General features: G+C 35.2%; 1 protein-coding gene and 1 long non-coding RNA gene across 2 annotated transcripts in view; one reads left to right on the forward strand and one right to left on the reverse strand.

Annotated features, from left to right (window-relative positions):
• LOC122217931 overlaps window positions 1-20,545 on the forward strand; it is a 206,834-nt gene that overhangs the window by 40,303 nt on the left and 145,986 nt on the right. The gene's annotated exons all lie outside the window — the stretch shown is intronic.
• The window catches only part of LOC122217928 (bifunctional heparan sulfate N-deacetylase/N-sulfotransferase 3-like), a 181,058-nt gene that overhangs the window by 13,060 nt on the left and 147,453 nt on the right, over window positions 1-20,545 (reverse strand). The window contains 6 exon segments of the mRNA XM_042935646.1: window positions 2,088-2,197; window positions 3,729-3,899; window positions 6,892-7,066; window positions 11,336-11,459; window positions 15,492-15,588; window positions 17,812-17,994. Coding sequence (XP_042791580.1) covers window positions 2,088-2,197; window positions 3,729-3,899; window positions 6,892-7,066; window positions 11,336-11,459; window positions 15,492-15,588; window positions 17,812-17,994 — 860 coding nt within the window.

Here is a 20,545-nt window from a genome sequence, read left to right on the forward strand (position 1 = left end):
CAACTGCAAAAGGCTTGGTGAAGGATGATTCAGATTAAGACAACGACATGAAATTCCAAATATTCTACAACAGGTACACTGCTGATTTTTATAAGATGTGTAAAGCCAACTGATGATTGACAAGAAAATATAAAAAGAAACTGAATGGCTATACATTATCTCCATCAGCAGGGTAAGAGCTTGGAAAGCCCTGCAAGATGAGAAGCCATGGTTTTAGAGACTACACATATCTTATCTTGCTACTTCACCCACTGAGCTCCATAGGAGGCTAGAGAATCACATAACGGGCAATTTTAGCCAGGTACATCCCAGGTGCAAAGCGATCCACAGTTCTTTGTATGTAGTATGTTGCTCTGATATTACTTCTCTTAGGTTTACACTCCCTTTTCTAGGCAGTAGAGGGGAATAAAAAGCTTGCTGCTGAGCTGGATGCAAAGGGGACAAATACACAGCATGCAGGTCAAGGACCATTCCATAAAAAAAGAAATTATGTCTTTATAGAATACTTCACTTCTTTTTTTCTGAAATACAATGCTTTGCTATATGCTGTATAAAAAAGACCCAAAGATAAGCCAACTTGAAATAGAAAACTGTTTAGAAAATAAAAGCTTTCTTTTCTAAGAGATACTTAAAAAGATATAAAGCAGAAAGTGGACTTGAATTTCTAACTGCAAACTAAAATCACTCAGCTTTCTTTAAGGTCAAGCCAGAAGTTAAATACCTAAGGCTAGTAGAGTCTGTGTTAGTACTTGAACTAACGCTCCACAAAGCTCTAATAGTACTCATAGTATAAAAACACATAGGTCAGAAGGTTAACAGTAATAAGAAAAGAAAATGGCTCTTGGGAAGGAAGTTCAAAAGTCAAGTTCCTTTGTCCTCTAAAGCAAAATGTCCTTTTTACATACGTCTCTACATATGATTTCTGCAAGACATAAGCAGTATTTGATGTTTTTCTGCCAATCTTTATTGTAAGGGATGCTGAAAGGTAAAGGAATCCTGGCACTCACAATGTCTAACCTGCTGTAAGATAAAGTATACAATGAAAAGAGAAAATCAGTTATCTATAGATGTGAGTTTTATACTGAGAAGTACAATGGAAGAATTCCGTAACAGTGTTTTTTAGTTTCTTTAAGGCTCAGTCTATGAGTCTAAAAATTAAAAAAAAAGTATTATAGTGTAGGTCAGGTCCATGGCGCATTCAATTCTATCTTCCAGTTGCTCTAAGCACGTGAAATAGGAACAAACACAACCCTCATGAATATTATTGCTGACTATTATAATGAACAAAGTAAGATGGAGGTCTTATTTCAAATGCTAAGTGGAGTCCAGAGTCAGGTAAGAGAGCTACCTAGGGGGCAAAATTTCAGGAGGCACTCACTGTCAGGTATTTGCGGGGTCCTGAGAACGAGTGCCTTCTTACAGTACTAATGCCTCTCTTGCCTTATGCTTGTCCTGGCCCAGATGGTGTTAGTTACCTAAGGAAATCAGAAAAGAGCAGCAAAAGAAAACCAAACCAGAGCTGTAATTGCTGTGGCCTTCAAAGGAGAGGTGACAGGGTCAGATACACAGTGGGAAAAGACATAAAAGCAAAACATGGAAGTATGTGTAAGAGTAATAAGAGCATATCTCTTTCTGCCTATTCAGTCACCTACTGGGTGATTTCTTGCTGCATGACATTATTTTTGAAAATTGCACAAAAGACAGGGCTCATAAACCATCCAGTTAATCACCTCTTCATGCTTGCAAGAGTTCCCACTATTGTCTGTTAAACAGGTTTAGCACTTACTGACTTTTTTTAAGTAGCCACTTTTGTGGGTTAATTCTTGGTTTTAAGATTTACAATTATTTTGCTTCTCTGCTTTTCTTCTAGGGGAAATCTTTCATAGTTAGAAATCAACAGAGGATTTAGAACATTTCTTTGCCACACTGCTGAAAAGTTCATTCCCAAGTAGTTAATGTCAAACTAATCAGAAAATAATCAGTTACATAAGGAGAAGCCAACATAATAGTTGCATCACCAAACTGCAACTTTTAAAAAACCAGTTCTCTAATGAAACTTCAATAAGTTAATTAGAATATAAACTTACGTTAAAGCTTCTGAGTAATTATAATGAGGAGAGACTCCTAGAAATTTCTGTACTTCATCCATCACTGTAGCAGGATCCATCCTTAGCTGTTGCCCATCAATAATTAGCAACTAAATTACCAGAGAAATTAAAAAAAAGACAATGCACATTGAGGATAGATGTGTAACTGTATAATTAAAAATTCGTGCACTCTGAATTTAGTCAATAAGAGACATTCTACTGAGGGCATTTGCATACATTGTTGTTAGACTTAACCAGACCAATCTCATTAATGACTTCGAATAAGAAATAAATCACACTGATTAAGTGTACTTAGGTTTTGTAATCTGAGAAGTCCCCAAAATACTATGAAAACAAAAAAGCCATTTGAGGGGACCAAATGAGCTTAAGAAATGTGATTACACATCACAAATGGAAACCAAGTTTAAAATAGGCAAAACTGGTGTGCCTGGTTGGCTCAGTCAGTTGAGCATATGACTGTTGATTTTGGGGTTGTGAGTTCAAGCCCCATGTTGGGTATAGAGATTACTTAAAAAAAATCTTAAGAAAACCCCACCAACAACAGGCAAAACAATGATTACATCATTCAAGATTGGAAGGAGCACTGTAGAAAAGAAGAAAAGTTGTAATAAGACCAGGTGTAATGACACAGAGGACATGTCATTCTCCATGAGTCCATTCAAAGGAGTAGCACTGTAAAGTTTTAAGAAATACTTAGATAATCCATTTGGAGAAAAAGACAAGACTCCCAGAGAACCTGAATGTGGACAGAAGTTCTTCAACTGACTGAGGGGAAGAGTTTGCTTGTTACTCTAATGAGGGAGGGGTGTGGCCCAGAAGATAGAATGACAGGTGACCATAATGAAAGACCACAAAGAGTGCAGTGCAACTTCTGCTCATACCTCTTCTCCAATATTTCTATTCAGTCTAGACTGGCATTGTTCCCTAGAATGTTCTGTGACTATGGGCATTGTTCTATAGCTGTGGTGTCTAAAAGGTAGCTATGGAGCATTTAAAATGTGGCTAATGTCATTGAGAAACTAAATTTTTAATTTTATATATTTTTAGTAGAAATTTAAATAACCAGATGTGGCAGCAGCTATCACACTGGACAGCACAGTCCTAGATACACAAGCATACACTACGTCCGATGTGACTGGACTGCTTTAAGCTATCTAATGGAGGGGCTGAGTTTGCAATCTAGGTTGATGTCTAGCAAAAAAGAGAAGCAAAGAAGGCAAGAAAAACACAAAGCTCATGAAAAATTCAGCAAGGTGGTTCAAAGGGAAATAATGACACTTAATTAAGAAAAACATTATTTGCCTTGTTTGGTTAAGATGTTCTCAAGCTTTATTCACAGAATAAGAATCAGGGATATGAAGCTTTTGAAGCTCTTGACAATCAGGAAGGGTATGCACTGGAAAATACAGCAGGGAGAATTATCCTGAAATACTTTTAGAAAGAAAATTAAACAGTGTGTCTACCTCTGCCTAACTATTATTCCTTGCCACAGTCTTATTATTTACAACTAAGGAGTAAAAGCCAGTAATGTTTTAATGAGTAAAAATTTCCTCTATCCTGGAGGCAAAGTCATCAACTTAATGAGATTGTAACATGATGGAAATTCTTATTGCTCAATACCTGAAAGGGAGGGAAATAAACAAGCCATCTCTCGATGTGGCTGGCATACCACCCTGGGATCAAACATCTCTTCTGCAAGGCTCTAAGCTCGGAGGGTGCACGGGGACCAGCTGAGATCACTTCGTAAAAGCTGAACTTCAGAGCTGCAGGGTCTTCATGCGATCGCTGATGCTATGATGAAAAGGTGGATAATTAAACTAACTTGAACTATAGGCATGAATAATTAAAAACCAATCTCTGCGACAAGTCTCGAAGCTAAAGGAAGGAGTGACTCACTGCTGGAGAGTTATTTGTTTTGCAATTAATAAGGGATGAAAATGTTTGCTTGGAGCATCAGGATTTAAACTTATGACACTGATGAGGGAATATTTTTGAGAACTTATTTGGCAGAGGCTGAATTCTTATTGATAGGCTTCCTTAACTAACTTTACTGACTTGTTTTCTTAGTGTATATATTTATTCTGAATGTAAACTTTTGAAAGTTGCATTAATGCCCCCCTTTCAGCCCATAAGCAAACCATTTGTTATGTCCATTGAGTATCCATAATACACAAGCACTCTACTGGTTCTGCCACAGTCTTCCTCCATCTAGAATGCAGTTTTAGATTAGAAAAGCCCTACTGGCTATTTTAAATGGAAAAACTACCTAAAACTCTGACATGTACATTATCTGAAATGCACAGCTTTTATCATATACTACCTAGCATCTAAAAGCCAAGATTATTTTACCTAATGGTAACCTTCCTTTGTGATGAATCAGAATCATTTATTGTACAGAAATGCAGAAAGCAGCAATCCAAATAGGAAAGTGTTTCATAATGGCTCAGGCTGAGGCCCATGGGTTTGAAGAAATCACCTTTTCCCTAAATTGACCAATAAATATTCAGGCTTAGTGGTAGGTTTGTGGATGTTTACCACATCTAGTTGAATAGCAAATTTGCTGCAATTGAGATTCAAATTACTACACTACAAACACTACTAGACTTTGTTAAGGCCTGCATTTTGCCAGTACAGAGTGATTTATTTATAATATTTGGGACATTTTGTTAGCTTACAGCCTTGAAACCTCCTTTTATGGTAAATTCTCAATTTCTCAGGGGCTAAGTGGTTGCCAAGTTCCAATTTTCTTTTCTCTTTGAGTCAATTAAGGCTTATTTCTCTTTTCTCCAGATACCTGGTAGAAAAGGTAAAAGGCACAAAATCTAATCAGTCAATTTACAATTTGCTGTATACTATGATTTAAAAGATGGCTGTAGGAGTCTGGCGTCAATGCTTAGTGTGGAGTTGTGGATTTCGGCTTTCCAGGCTGTCTCACTTCCTATTATGCAGATTATTATCAATCTGCCTATCTAAGATTCCATCTGCTTTATTATGAGCTTTCCCCTACTCTGTCTCAGCCACAAAACCTTTCCTGACAATCTGTTCTTCCTTTTTGAATATGGAAAAACTACTTTTGTTAAATAACAAAAGGACCCAGTGCTGAGAAACTTTATTCTCTAATATTATAGATTGTCATGAATTATCTGTTTGAAATCCTATCAGTGGAAATGGAATGTACCACTCTTACCTGCAAGATCAGAGCTATGTGCATTCACTTTAGTACAGAGAAGCAGACTTAGTTCCAACCCAGGTGCAGGGTTTCAGATAAGGAGTTTTTGGTTTCGTTGTTTTGTTTTGGTTATTACCTTTGTCATTATGTGGTATCCTTCTTTGTCTTTTGTTACAGTCTTTGTTTTAAAGTCTATTTTGTCTGATATAAGAAGCATTGCTACCCTAGCTTTCTTTTTGCTTCTTTTGGCATGGTAAATGTTTTTCCATCTCTTCACTTTCAATCTGTATGTGTCTTTAGGTCTGAAGTGTCTTGCAGGCAGCATATAGATAGGTCTTGCTTTTTTATCCATTCAGTCACCCAGTGTCTTTTGATTGGAGCGTTTAGTCCATTTACATTTATAGTAATTATTGATAGGTATGTACTTATTGCCATTTTGTTACTTGTTTTATAATTGTTTTTATAGGTCTTATCTGTTCCTTTCTTCTCTTGTCCTCTTCCTTTGTGGTTTGATGGATTTCTTTCTTATTATGCTTGGATTCCTTTCTCTTTATCATTTTGGGTATCTACTATACATTTCTGATTTGTGATTACCATTAGGTTCATATATAACATCTTATGCATATAGCAGTCTATATTAAGTTGGTGGTTGCTTGAGTTTGGACCCATCTTAAAAACACTAAATTTTTACTTCCCCCATCTTATGTATATGATGTCACACTTTTACATCCTTTTATCTTGTGAATCCCTTAACTGATTTTTGTGGATATAATTGATTTAGTCCTTTTGTGCTTTAACCTGTATACTGGTTTTATAAGTGATTAATCTACTATTTTTATTATACATTTGCATTTACCTGTGAAATTTTTTCTTTTCATAATTTTCTTACTCTTGATTATAGCCTTTTCTTTCCACTCAAAGAATTCTCTTTGATGTTTTTCAGAAGGCTGATTTAGTGGTGATTAATTCCTTTAACTTTTTTTTTTTTTTTGTCGGGGAAACAATCTCTCCTTCTATTCTGAATGATAACCTTGGTTGCAGGTTTTTTCCTGAATGTATTGTGCCACTCCCTTCTGGCCTACAAGGTTTCTGCTGAAAATCAGCTGATAGACTTATGGAGTTTCCCTTGTATATGACTGTTTTCTCTTGCTGCTTCAAAAATTCTCTCTTTATCACTACTTTTTTGCCATCTTAATTATTATGTGTCTTGGTGTAGACCTCTGGTTAGAAGCAATACTAGTCTAATACAGGTAAGGAGTTTCTGAATACAGCATTTCACATTTATCTTTATAGTTTCCAAGGAAATGGGACCCTTAGTCTATTTTTTTCAAAATGCAGATGTGTAGAAGCACATATGCACATCCAAATACATAATATTTTGTTATGTTTTCATTTCATTAATATATTTTATTCAATTAGTGCAAAATTAAAAAAAAAAAAAACTTGAGAAAGTATCTCCAGAAACAAAGAAAACTTTATCCACTTTTATGCAGATATAAAACTAGCAAATCTACTCTTTTATTGAGACCTGAGGTGGTTGCTATTGCTGCAAACCATCTCCCCTTCTTCATAGTCCCCTTCTTACCTGTTAGATTCTGTCTGTATTTTTCTTACCTGATACCAGGAATATGCTCGGTCTGAGGGGTCAATGAGGATGGTAATGATCTTTGCTTTCGGGACCAGAGAAGCTACTCTTTTAGGAGCTTCCTCTGAGTGGAAGTAATTGGCACTCTTTTCAAACAGAAAGTCAGTGGTGACATTAGATGGGACTGGGAAGAAATCCATATACCTAGAAAAGAAATATTTCTCAAAATAAGACTGGTTTATACTCATACTCTGGTGACTGTAGATGTCACAGGTATCCCACAAATCATTTGTTTCCTAAACAAAAGCCTTTTTCTATAAGGCATCTGTTCTATACAGTTTGCAAGGGAAAAGTGTATAGAACACTAATAATGTATTTAGAGAATGCTTTTCTAAATACATTTTCTTTTTGTTTTGCTTACTATCAGAAAAAAAAAAGGTATGGGAGATAGCAAAAATGTAGACACAGAATGATCAAACTGGAACAATAATCATCCTAACTATATAAAATGTATCTAAATGCAGAAATACTTTACAGAGAAAAATGTGTGAGTGCTGAACCAAAAGGAAAATTTGATCAAAACAGATGATATGTTCAGTTCAAAGACATTCTAAAAGGACTTAGACAAAATGTTTTTAACTTCCATCACAAGTGAAATAATTTCCTTCTCACTAATGTGGTGCTGTGGTTGCATTCAACTATAAAATGTTTAAGTGCAGAACACATCTGGTGTAAACATTGCCTATTTGCTTAACATTTTTTCCATTTAGAGCCATTTATATTCTTTAGAATATTCATAAAATTTTAAAAAGTATGTACATATCTCTATAAAATCCTATCAAATTTCCCAAGGTCAGGTCCTATATCCTTAAGTGGGGTGAGAATGTAAATCACCAGCAGAATGAACATAGGAATAGCTAAAGCCTTACGCACAGAAATGTAAGACATAACAGAATTTGTATAATGTCTCATCTGTACAAAAGCTGTCAAATATAAACTAATTCAGCATGTGATGACAGATATTTCTGAGGGACTAAGGGACAACTTTTAAAGGAAAAAGAGCCTTTTTTGGAGAGCACGTGCAAATTTAACTTCTAGGGTTTCTTACATTTGATCATAATGGCTTCATCCTCCACTCCCACCCTCTTCAGTTCATAAGCCATCATGACTTTGGGCTACCAAGATAGGGTAGTTCAGTAGTTACTGAGCAAGAGAGTCATTAGCATTTCTGTGATGACTTCTTTATGCAGTACGTTGTTTTCTTTTAGTCATCTCACACGATAAAGCTTCTGGTAGGATTCCAGTTGTTAACATATTGCAAAGTTTGGCTGGTACAACAAAGTGATGTCTTGAAACTCAGGGCAGTAAAGAAATCCTTTTATGTTTTCTGGAAATTGCCTTGGTGATATGTCATTCTGGCATCCTTTTAGGGGGAAACAGATATATAAAAATTTCTGGAAAGTTTGATCTGCTGTTTTGGTGTATAGTCTATTTGTAGAAAGTGCCACATTTTAAGATATTTCTTAAGTTAGATGCTCACCCTGGTTCCAGAGATGCTAAGGTTATCCCAAGTGTCTAGTGATACCTTATTTGGTCCAAGCTTGTCTCAGCCTTGCTTATTCTGAGAAAGGCTCAGAAAATCACAAAAGAAGGGCAGAAGGTATTGAATTCTGAGTAACTTTTAGTTTCTAAAAATGGTCCCACTTTCCCAGCAGTCCTCTCTATACCTGTAACAGTTTAGACCTTAAAACCCTCTTCACGCAGTTCTGGATCTTGGACCTATAATGTATTGATTTTGCCTGGCCCCAGAGGCTCATGGAAAAAGCAGGGGCCAGTTCTTGTTTGCCAGTATGCCCACATTTTTCTAGTGTAGTGGCTGGCACTTAGAGGCACTTGTAAAATGTCTGATGAATGAACAGGTAAATAAGAATTCAGCTTCATATTTTCAGGGTACAAATAGGTAACATCTGGGGAATATGAATTCAGATTATCTAAAGAACTGGTGAGCAAACTAGAGTGTAAACTACTCTAGTTAAAAGTGAATGCCTGCCTCGTTTAAGCTTGGCTACTTTCATAATATCTCACCATCTTTTTTTACTGAAAGATGTGATTTTTGCAATATTCCACATTTATTTGTTACTTGGGTTGACTGTGAGTATTTCTAAGTGATTTAACTCACAGCTAGATCAAGACATTTAGAAGTTCTAAGTGCTAACAGGATTTTAGGGCTCCCCAAGTACCAGTCCAAGCCTTCACTTCATCCCCATGTAATTATAAAAAATAATACCAAACCACAGAATATAAAATTTAAGTGTCTGTATGAATCAAACATTTCTCTTGATCTCCTGATTGTGAATGTTGGCTATTTTACCAAAGATGGAGTGTTCTCATTTTCATCTGCCCTACTTTGCTTTTGTCCTCAGCTTGTGTTTAGGTTGCCTGTCAGTTAAGGCAGCCCTGGTTTTCCCCAGTTTTCTAGGAAAAGCAGTTCCATGGGTCCAGACTCACTGTGCCTGTGTTAATTCTGTAAGCCACCTTGGCATGCTGAGCCCTACTATCAAACTCTTCCACTTTATGGCTCTGTGGTCCCAAAGGGACTGTGGAGGTGCTGACACTTCACAGAGAGACACGGCCAGCCTGAGGACCGTGAATACATCTGACATCATTGACAGCAAAGCCAGAGTTACTGATAATAGACTGACATTTGCAGGTACTTTTGTTACTTGTGTTGTCTTTTATAAACATATAATTTGTCAATGCAAAAGTGTTTGCAATTGAGGTGTTTTTAGTGAGTTGCACTTAAAATCATTAGCTTTCTACTTATTTATGTCATCTTTTATAACAGGACTTTTTGTCCTGTTATAGTGCCTTATATACATTACTGACTTCTGAACAACTTTAAAAATTGATTATTCTTACAGATATTCTTTTTTTTTAAGTTTATTTATTTATTTAGAGAGAGACAGAGAGAGTGAGCAGGGGAGGGGTAGAGAGAGAGGGAGAGAGAGAATCCCAAGCAGGCTCTGCACTGTGAGTGAGGAGCCAGATGTGGGGCTGAAACTCACAAACTGTGAGATCATGACCTGAGCCTAAACTAAGAGTCAGACGCTTAACTGACTCAGCCACCCAGGCACCCCTTTTCTTAGAGATATTCTTAAATCCCAGGGAGTTCAAGTATTGCATTCCTCTCCACTTTTTTCTTTTTTTAAAGTAGGCCTCACACCCAGAGTGGAGCCCAGTGTGGGGCTTGAGCTCACCACCCTGGGATCAAGACCTGAGCTGAGATCAAGAGTCGGACGCTTTACCGACTGAGCCATGCAGGCACGCCCCCCCCCCCCCCCACTTTTAAAGCAGCTTTTAATCACTCCCTTTAGTCCTAATGTTAACATATTTTTATTCTACTGTACACAGGCATATATATTTGAGTCAGTGGTCAAATAGCAGCTGAAGTGGTTGATGCTTTCTTGGTTCTCACAGTTGTTATTTAACACAATACAATTAATCAATATCACGCCCTGTTTGAAGAGTTGGCAGTGAAATATATTGCAGTTAGAATATATGTAATTCCTAGTAGGTGCTCAAATTATCCTCAACTCATTTCTTTTCTTTCCATTTGGACCACACACAAGCAACTCTTGAGGGGGGGTGATATGAAATTGAGATCATGCAATTTGACAACAGAAGTTAATATATAACAACCCTTTATGCTAAAATACATGCAAAATGTTTATGCTCATGCCCTAGAATTATTATATAAATTCCATTCTTTCATATCACTTTCTGCCTAGAATTTCTACCTTAACAGCAAGACTTGCAGATATATTTTGTGATTAACATGTTAATTTGCATCATATATTCCTACTATATTTTTATATTTTGTATGTATTTGACATTTTAACTTTTATTTTTAATTTAACTATTTTCCTTGCATGGTTGATATAGTTCTTATTTCAATTCAAGACCAAAAATTAAATATTGCTGATAGCTTTATTTCACTTATTTCATTTATTTCATTATTCATGAAATATACACAAATTTCTAGTTCTATTTATTTATTTTTTTAACCTAAAATGCCAAAGCAAAATAAAAAAATATATAGAGGGACTGTAGCATCACTTTAATGCAAAGTGCACAGGAAGAGAAAGCTATGAAAGTGTTTTAAGAAGAGAGAGGAATGAAATTTCTGGGTGTTACAGTATTTCTCTAACTTCGTATCTGTAATAAGCATCAAAGATAATTAATGCAAATTCAGATTACATGTGGGCCTCTTGAAGCAATGAGTCCCATAACAAACTGAGAAAAATTTCTTGTGAATAATTTCTGTGCTTCTTCATTTTATTGACTCCATTTCCAAGGTACAGAGGATAACTTTTATTTGTGGCTACAAGCTTCTATGTTTATAAATATTAACACTAATTTTTATACTGTGCATAGTATATATACTTTTAGATTTATACTAATAACCCATCTTACCAATCAATCCCCCTGTGGTAGTTATTTCTATTAAAGAACTGTACCTCCTCAAAGGTTTTTGGGCTGGGGGAGTTACTAAAGATGGAAGGATGCATAACCAGGAACAAATACAAAGCAGTGGTTCCTGAAAAGACAATAGAGGTTTAGAAATTAATTAAATGAAAACAGATTCCTACCATTAGCATTTCAAAGTCATTAATATACTAAGTATTGTAATGATCCAAACAGATACATATTAGTACTCCTTGAATTAAACTAAATAGGTAATCAGCATTTTAAAAGAAGCATATTGGAAAAATGGAGTTAAGTGTGATGTGAGAAAAGGCTTGTTGCAGGGACTAGGAGAACTGGTTTTTGACCTCATCTCAATCACTGATTTGGTCTGTGACTTGGCTTTTAGCTTGGCTTTTTTGGTGGGAAGTCACCTGCCTTGCTTATTTCATAGACTTTCTCTGGGGATGAAAAGATATATTGAACCTGAAGATATTTTGGTATTAATAAAGCATTATATGAATGAAAGACATCATTATTTAATAGAAGATATTACATCACTAAAATCATGTAGCTGAGTTCTCCTAGAAGTTCTTCCTAAGGCCTATGAAAGCTGATTAAATTTGAGACACAATTTAAACTTTCAACACGTTTGTTTAAATTTGAATATGCTTACTTAAAAATGTGATATCAAAAATAGGTTTTTGGAAAAAAATTGTGTCCTTTCTTAGTGATATAACATAAAATTTGCAATTTGGAAAGAGAATGGCATATCACAAGTGCCCATATGGATCTGTGGCTATTGGGGATCAAGAGTATGATTTTTTTTCCAAAATGAGCAATGTCATAGACTGTAAAATTAGTGTTTTAGAGCCTAAATTATGAGCTAAAGGGTACAGATTAGGTTGCTACAAGAAAAAGACAATCTGAGTTCAGTTTGCCTAAAATTTAACCACATGCTTGCTGTAATTGTAATTGTGTTTATAAAATCATACTATTAAAATACTTCGGTCTTCTTAAGGCTCTAGTTTCCACTTCTCTGTTCTAATGTGGTTTATATCATTATACAATCTGATGGAGCGGGACCTGTGAATTATACTCTAGGTCAATAATAGCTAGCAGTGGTCTTCAGACATGGCCTTATAACATTTCTCTCACTTGGAGAAATTACTTTCTGATTTTGCTTAGTAATAATGTCATGTTGCCATCTGTATTAAATTTTGAATTTTCTTATCTCTCTGACAAGCTCTATTTAATATTGTACTTAAATCTAGTATATCAACACAACAGAAAATTTGTTAAAATAACTCTGTCAATAGCAAAATTGTCTAAAACAATGAATTGAAAGAGGCAGTGTTTCTAGATTATATCTTAGCCAAACTATGAACATTTTATCTATACCCATGGGTACCTGTGAGGAATGAAACATAGTAATCTATGATATACAAAATAAAAATGCTCTTCACAAGCTTGACCTAAAACAGTGGTTCTCACACTTTAGCATGCCTTAGACTAACCTGGAGGTCTTGTTAAAACACAGAGAATCGAACCCTATCCCAGAGGTTCTGATTCAGTACACTTTGAAAATCACAACTTAAAAGAAATGTGTAACAAAATCTAAAACTTATTTGGGGGAAAAATGTTCCATTACTTGAAATCCGTAGTAGAGTAAAGCTTTCTTGAACATGGTGTTTAGAGTCAGGTAAATTCTAGGATCAGGATTCTATTTCTAACACTTATCAATTATGTGAATGTGAACAAAAATATCTAAGCTGAGACTTAGTTTTCTTTATCTGTGTAGTGGGGGAAAAATACTTAGCTATCAGGGTTTTATGAGGGTCAAGTAAGACAATCTGTATAAAAGTACCTAAATAGCTTCATATCTCAATATTAGTAAAGTATTTTTTAAAATAACAGCTTTTATGAGATAAAAATTCAATAATGCATTTAAAAATTGAAAAAAAAAGTCTTTGTGAGGATAGGAAGTATGACCATTATAATGTGAAAAAAGAAAAGAGAATTAGTTCCTTTCTTAGATCAACTGAAAGCATTCTTTTCTGAATTTTATTTTTAAGAATTGTATTCAATCATATTGTTTGCTTTTAATAGCATGACCAGCAATAATAAGACAAACTGAAAAAATAGACATGTAATTGTTTGCATAGTCAGTAAAAGGTATCATATAATTTATCAGTGGTCAGAAAATTGTTAGATTGCGGTTTCTGAACTCTGTCTTTACCTACACTTATTCTTGGGTCTGAATAACCTGTCCTATGTGTGTGTGTTTGAATGTGTTTAATGTGTGTATGTATGTAAAACAACCACCTAATCACAGACACACACATTCAAATAACCATCCATAAAGCTTCAGTTTTATTTTTTGTCAGTTTCAACACTAAAAATATTTGAATATGCATAAGAATATACATCTATGCAAAATTATTCAGAAAAATGCTTCTGATGATACTAAAGTTAAAATGAAGCTATTTAATTTTTATGTAACTGATGAGAAGATATGTTTATCCTTTTAAAACATCAACTTCACAAAATATTGATATACATAGTAACATGGATGAATCTCAAAAGCATTATCTTAAGTGAAAGAAGTCAAATGCACAAGACTGCACATTTTACTCTTCCGTTTATATGAAATTCTAGAAAAGCAAAACTATGGTACCAGAAAGTAGTTTCCTGTGACTGAGGATGGGGGAGGGGCATTGACTGCAAAGGCACATGGGTGGAGAAACTTTTTAGGGAGACAAAGTGGGGTTTTTTTGGTTTTGTTTTTGAGACAGAATGTTGTGGTGGTTACACAACTGTGTACAATTGTCAAAATTCATCAGAATTTTCATTTAAAATTGGTGACTTTTATTGCATGTAAATTATACCACTACAGAACTGGGAAAAAAATTAGTTTCCATAAAAAGGAGATAAAAAATTTTCTTCCAAAGGTAAATGTCATATATAATTGTAACATAAACATTTGGAAACACAACTGAGTTTAAGATGGCAAGTACTGATTCTTCCATCTGACCATGATTTTTAAATGTCTGCACATCTAGCATGAAACAAGAGGCAGCCCTTCCTGCAGGGCTTTCTGGAGTGAACTCGATATGCCATGCTTCAGAGAGACATGATCAGTAATGACAGTGGGAGTTCGCTGAAAAGACTTTACTTTAGATATTTTTCTAGCTGCCTCTTGACTTTAAAATACATAAGGCCAAATGAAATAAACAAGGACAAGAAAAGTATTTATTATATTCATTATTGTTTTCAGATTGATATTGGCAAATGGGACTAAGAGAAAATGAATAGGCTAACCTCTCTGTGTACATTACATAAAATTTTCTCCAGTTATTTTTAGAGAAATGAGGAGACGGAAGGTATTCCCCTTAGAAAGGGATATGGTTGAAATGGCTGTTTTCTGTGAAGCCAGAATCCGAGAGCCCCAAATAATTTATCATGCAGGAAAGAGCATGGATATTTGGCATTTTAAAGCTTCCACTGGGTTTCATTTTAATACTGATTCTTAAAGAAACAAGAAGTTTATGGGGAGAAAAAATTGCATGCCAATTTAAGAAAAGGCACAAAAATTGCATGCCAATTTAAGATTTCTCCTGGGTATGAGTAAATGCCTTTGTTAGCACAAAGTTTTGTTTATGTCTGGAATTCTGCTTGTCAAACATCCTTTAGATTTTTAGGAAACAGTCATCTCTGCAAGAAATAGTTTAGAGATAAACTATATCAGGAAGATGGCAGGAAGAGGCTGTTTTTCTGGAAGGGATTTATTATAAAGAGTTATCGATACTTATATGTGTTTATCTCGACTTTTGATGAAATCCTGTCAGTCACTTTTTAAACATGTTAAACATTTAAAAACGTTAACATTTTTAAATTAAGGTCTTTGGCAAAAAAGGAATATTTGCTACCAAATTGCTGGATATTCAAACAGTGTGACATTTATTTTCATCTTTTTCACTTTAAAAAATTCCTTGACAAGCATTTAAATACATTATCAAGCTAAACAAACATTATGTCAGAGAACCAATGTGTTATTCATCCATCAGTATATATAGGAATTTTGAAAACTGTTTATGACAAGAACTCACTGTCTAGTCATCAGGAATTTTATACTGTTTGGTTAATCATAACAAAAAGCTCTCACCAGTTTTCTGGGGTCCTATTACCAAGAATTTTGGTAAACGATCACAGGTTTTTTCTTTAGACCAAATGTCTCTGTGGCGTTTGTCATCACAAGGATTCTAAATGGGAGAAGAATACAGAGATGTATTTTTTGATAAGTGGCCACTATGCTAGAGTTTTTCAACTTCTGTCCTTGAAAAGATATTCCAGGAAGCAAAGCTATGCGACTTCTTTTAAATGAAAGCTTTGAAGTGGCATCATGGAAGCTTTCAAGTAACCCTTTCCATCCTGAACCCTTTCCATCCAACCCTTCCATCCTGAAGTTGAGTGTCTACTGAGGGGTTGGGGGGAGGGGAGACAACCTCATAGCACTGAGATTTAGTATTTTTTCTGCTTTTGGCCGTTCTACATCTTAATTGTGTGTTTGTGTGTGTGTGTGTGTGTGTGTGTATGTGTGTGTACATGTGTGTGTTTTAAAATAGTGAGCTCCAATGTAGTGTGGGGCAGGGACTGTGCTTCCTGCTAACCTAAAAGAAGATACACTCTAAGCATTCCATAAGTAATTGAAATACAATGTGTAAGATTTTTATTCTAAATAACTTTGAGCTGTTTTGCTGTGCTTCAAAGAGATACAGATCTGGCCATAATGATACTATTTAAAGAGACAGCAGATTCCTTTCAGATATATATTACTATAACTTTGCAGAGTATGATTCTAAAAAGCACTAAATTTCAGCAAAAGGGTAAAATGAAGGTGAAATACTATCTTAGGGATCTGCTTTTGGTGTATAGTACATAAACCAAACCCACCATGCAAGATGTATCTAGAACATCCATAATTTCCACTGCGAAGTGCTCATTATGTGAAGACTTAAAAGTTCCCTTTAATGCTACTTCAGATATAGGCAATCAGGACAGCACTTCTATTCAATTAATACTACATATGTGTGCAGTTAAAGGAACTTTCTGCTTATTTACAATAAGCAACAGATGGTATGACTAATTCTTTTTGGCTGCTGTTAAAAAAAGTTGTTTCAAACCTGTCACCTAAAATAATAATGATTTCAGTTTAAAAGTAAGGTGTTAAATCAGCAGGAAAATTGCATGTCTTTCCAGTGGCTAACATTTGGTGATATTATGCAGTGGTTAAGGAAGAAAGATGTGCATTATAGTAACTGCAAAGTACTATATAGTGATAATTCCACAACCACTGACTTTCACATACTGAAATGTGTAGTTATGTCTCTTCTTGGAGTTACCTGTTCGTGTTCAGGTGGTAATTAGCTCATGTTCAAAGCTGAATGCATTGAGTATGTAGTTCAGATCTTGCTGCAACCTTCTCCTTCTGATGATTGTTATCACTGTGCCATCAGCTCTATTAGCAACTCTCTAGTAGCTCAGTAACTCTCATTTAGAACAGTACTGAAGAGCACAGCCTCTGGAGCTGGATGGCCTGGAACTGATTCCCACTCTGTCACACAGTGGCCTTGTAAAGGTGTCTTAGCATTTGCCTGCCTTGGTTTCTTCATCTATAAAATGGGATCATAACTATACCTACCACACAGGGTAGTTTAAGGATTAAATGAGTTAACATGTAAAGAACCCAATGTGACACATAATAAGCACCAAATAATTATTTGCCATGATTATTACTTTCCCCAGAGTACGGAGTAGGCAGTTTAAGTTCAAATTATGTTTCTGCAATTCTGGGACACATGAGCATGTATGCTTTGAAATCTGGGTTATGCCTAGAACAGTTTGCATATGCCATGTGTGTGTGATATTTTTTCTTAAAAAGCTCAGTAATTTTACCACCCAACACTTTTCCCATATCCAAAGTAATTCCCAACTAATACTTTTGAAGGCTGCCCATATTCTCCAGCTGCTGGTGTACCCCGTGGTTCAGAAAGCAGACATCAGTTCTGAACTCTTCTCCCCTATCCCTCTGATGTTATTTAGTCATTAGAGATATAAGATGTGCTCTAGGAGGACTAGCTGGCTACTTGCTTAGCATACAACCTACTTACCATTCTTCTACTCTTTTCAGCCTATTGCAGTCTGCAAATTGATCCCCTGCTCTTGACTGAAAACATGACTCCATTGAACCCCCCACTGAGCTTGTAGAATTTCATAATTTCTAATGGGCATAGGAACAGAGAATTTGGCCCACTACGAAGCAATAATACAAAACTGCAATTCAGGAGGAAATAGTTTCTCAAATCTACCAACATTTCAAAAATGTAGCCCCCTCCCCACCCCAGATGCCTTCACTTTTCAGATAGGATTATATAAAATTTGTTTATGGAATTACTTAATTATACTAATTATTGAACAAATATTACCTGCCAGAGAGGGTCTTTTTGATCAGGAAAGAGCTCAAAATACTTGTGAGCCAGCTGCGCTGGAGGCAGAGTCTGAAGTCGCAGGTTCGTCCAGGTCTGCATGAAGTTGGCCAGATTAACAAAGGTATATAGTCCCAGCCGGTCATTCCCATAATTGGACAGATGTGTCATGAAAATGCTGATCTGAAAAAGGCAAATGAACTTCAGTGTAAACACAAGTTATTTCAACCCTAGGGGGAAGTGCAATCATAGCAATGCTAGTTTTTAAGTGGTCTTTGCACAGGGTTTAAATTCACGACATGTTTTGGAACTGTGGACATATCCCAGATACTCTCATTATATTAATGCATATTAGAAGATGTGTTATTAGTAAGACGTGACCATTTTTTTCTGAGGTTTTAACATATTTCATAATAAAAAACAAGTCCAACTGCCATATATCCATGTTGGTGCAATTAGTTGGATGCTGAATAATGTCCTAGATGCTCACACATAATGGCTTCATGTTATGCGACCTATTCATACTTTGTGGCAGCAGAATCTCTGGAGGTTGGGATTTTATAATTTGAGTCTACTTAATTTGGCTTTTAATGTAGTACTTCAAATTAAAGAATATAAATAATCAATGTATCACCAATATTAGCATTAAGTGAATATCCTCTGATTTGTATTTATTAAAGGCCATAATTCCAGAGGACTAGGGACTAAATTTTTACTAAAATAAGTATTAACTATTTTCCATCAATAACACTGTCAAACCCTTTTCCATATTCAGTGAGTGTACTATTTCCAGCATCAAATACCTCCTGTAAGACAAATTTTCAATGTTTGGCTAGATAAAATCAACTCTTCCTATGGAAGCAGCTGACCTAGATTGAATCCATGCATCGAAAACAAAATCACAGTATTTTCTTTATAATAAATGTAAATTCTGTAGGTTTGATTAAATTGGTCTGGAATGCAGAATGGGCTTTTTAAAAGCCACTGCTTCAAGTGAATACAAATAGTTTTTGTTGGTGAAGTGTTGACAAACGGAAATAATTCTGCATGAGATTTTCAATGGCAAAGAAACCATTGTCTCATTTATGCTGCTATAAAAAAGATCATAAAAATAATTCATGTGATAATAGTACTTTCCTAAAATATATAATGTCATGTGAATGAATAGTAATAATAGTTATTATAATCATCATAATAATGAATATAATGGGTTCATTCATTAGAGACTGAAAGAAATATTCAAGAAAATTTATTGAGGTAAAGTAGCAGAGATGAGGGAATGGTTATATTAAAACTGGATACAATGAATTAGAAAAAAATCTAATTACTTACAACTATGAATAAGAGGAAACAGTGATATCCTTTATTCTATAGAATAAGTCCTGCTGGCTTTCATATGAAAAGCTTCAACTGTGATCAAGGATATTTAATTGTATTTCTATTCACTCTGCCTGAACATATATTAAATCTTAGAACTTTCACAAACAAAATACTTTGAGGGTAACTTTAAATAGCTACCAGCAGACTGATGTAGTCATGAAATTAATAAGTAAGACTTTTATTACCATTTTGGGTATTTCTGAAAAATGAGACTTTTAAAATTTAACCTTCTGGTTATTTTTATAGTAGCTTCAATTCTATGACTTTTGTTTCCCTTCCTTTTCTCCAAAATGTATCAAAAGTCAGTTGTTGAGAGACTTAAGAAAATCATGCTTACATGTGTAAGTTCTTTTCTAATGTTTGTTAGAGGCAGTCTCTCATCATTCATATTAAAAACTACACTTTTCAGTATAGCTCAACAACAATAGCAAAATGATACTTCAAGTTGTCTATTATAGGAAAAATTTTAATACCATATAATATACATATATATATTAACTCAGCCACTAGTTCAAATTTTTGCTTTATTTATGAGAGATTTGTCAATGTATCTATGTGTCTATATTTCACTTGAATAACATTTGCAGTGGGCATAAAATGGGAAATATGGAGATGTTGTGTGAATTTGTGGTACCAATACATTCGACCTCCATTTGAATTTACTTTACAACCCAGAAAACATTTTATTCTGTGACATTTAAAGCAGAGTGTCATTGTTTTTACCTATATGAGTATAGAAGGTAAAAAAAATGCTACTCTTTCTCTCTCTTTTTTTTTTAATGTTTATTTATTTTTGAGAGAGAGAGAGGGCGGGGGAGGGGGGAGAGAACATGTGTGGGGGAGGGGCAGAGAATGAGGGAGACACAGAATCTGAAGCAGGCTCCAGACTCTGAGCTGTCAGCACAGAGCCCGACGTGGGACTTGAACCCACCAACCATGAGACCATGACCTGAGCTGAAGTCAGACACTCAACCAACTGAACACCCAGGTGTCCCAGAAAAAAAATGCTACTCTTTCTGGTAAAAACAGAGGCATTTCAGAATGAGTTATGAACTAGTTAATGACATTGCTTTTCCTGAAAGTTGGCAAGAATTAAGGTAATACTTATAAGGTGTTGAACTTAATCCTGTAAAAAAAAAAAAAAGCCACTTAGCCACCAGTCATGCAACCTTCCTCAGGTTTTCAATTCTATTTTTGTATATCTACTTTACCATAATGCAAAGTGCACCATAAGCAAAACGACTGTTTCAAAGTGATGGTTTTGTAATGTGTGTTACCTCACGACTCATTTAGACTTTGGACTCAAGCCTGGGGTTTGTTTTGTTCTTCTAAGAAATAGAAGGCCATAAAGGGA

The sequence above is a fragment of the Panthera leo genome, chromosome B1 (genome assembly GCF_018350215.1).
Source record: "Panthera leo isolate Ple1 chromosome B1, P.leo_Ple1_pat1.1, whole genome shotgun sequence".
NCBI classification, from domain to species: Eukaryota; Metazoa; Chordata; class Mammalia; order Carnivora; family Felidae; genus Panthera; species Panthera leo.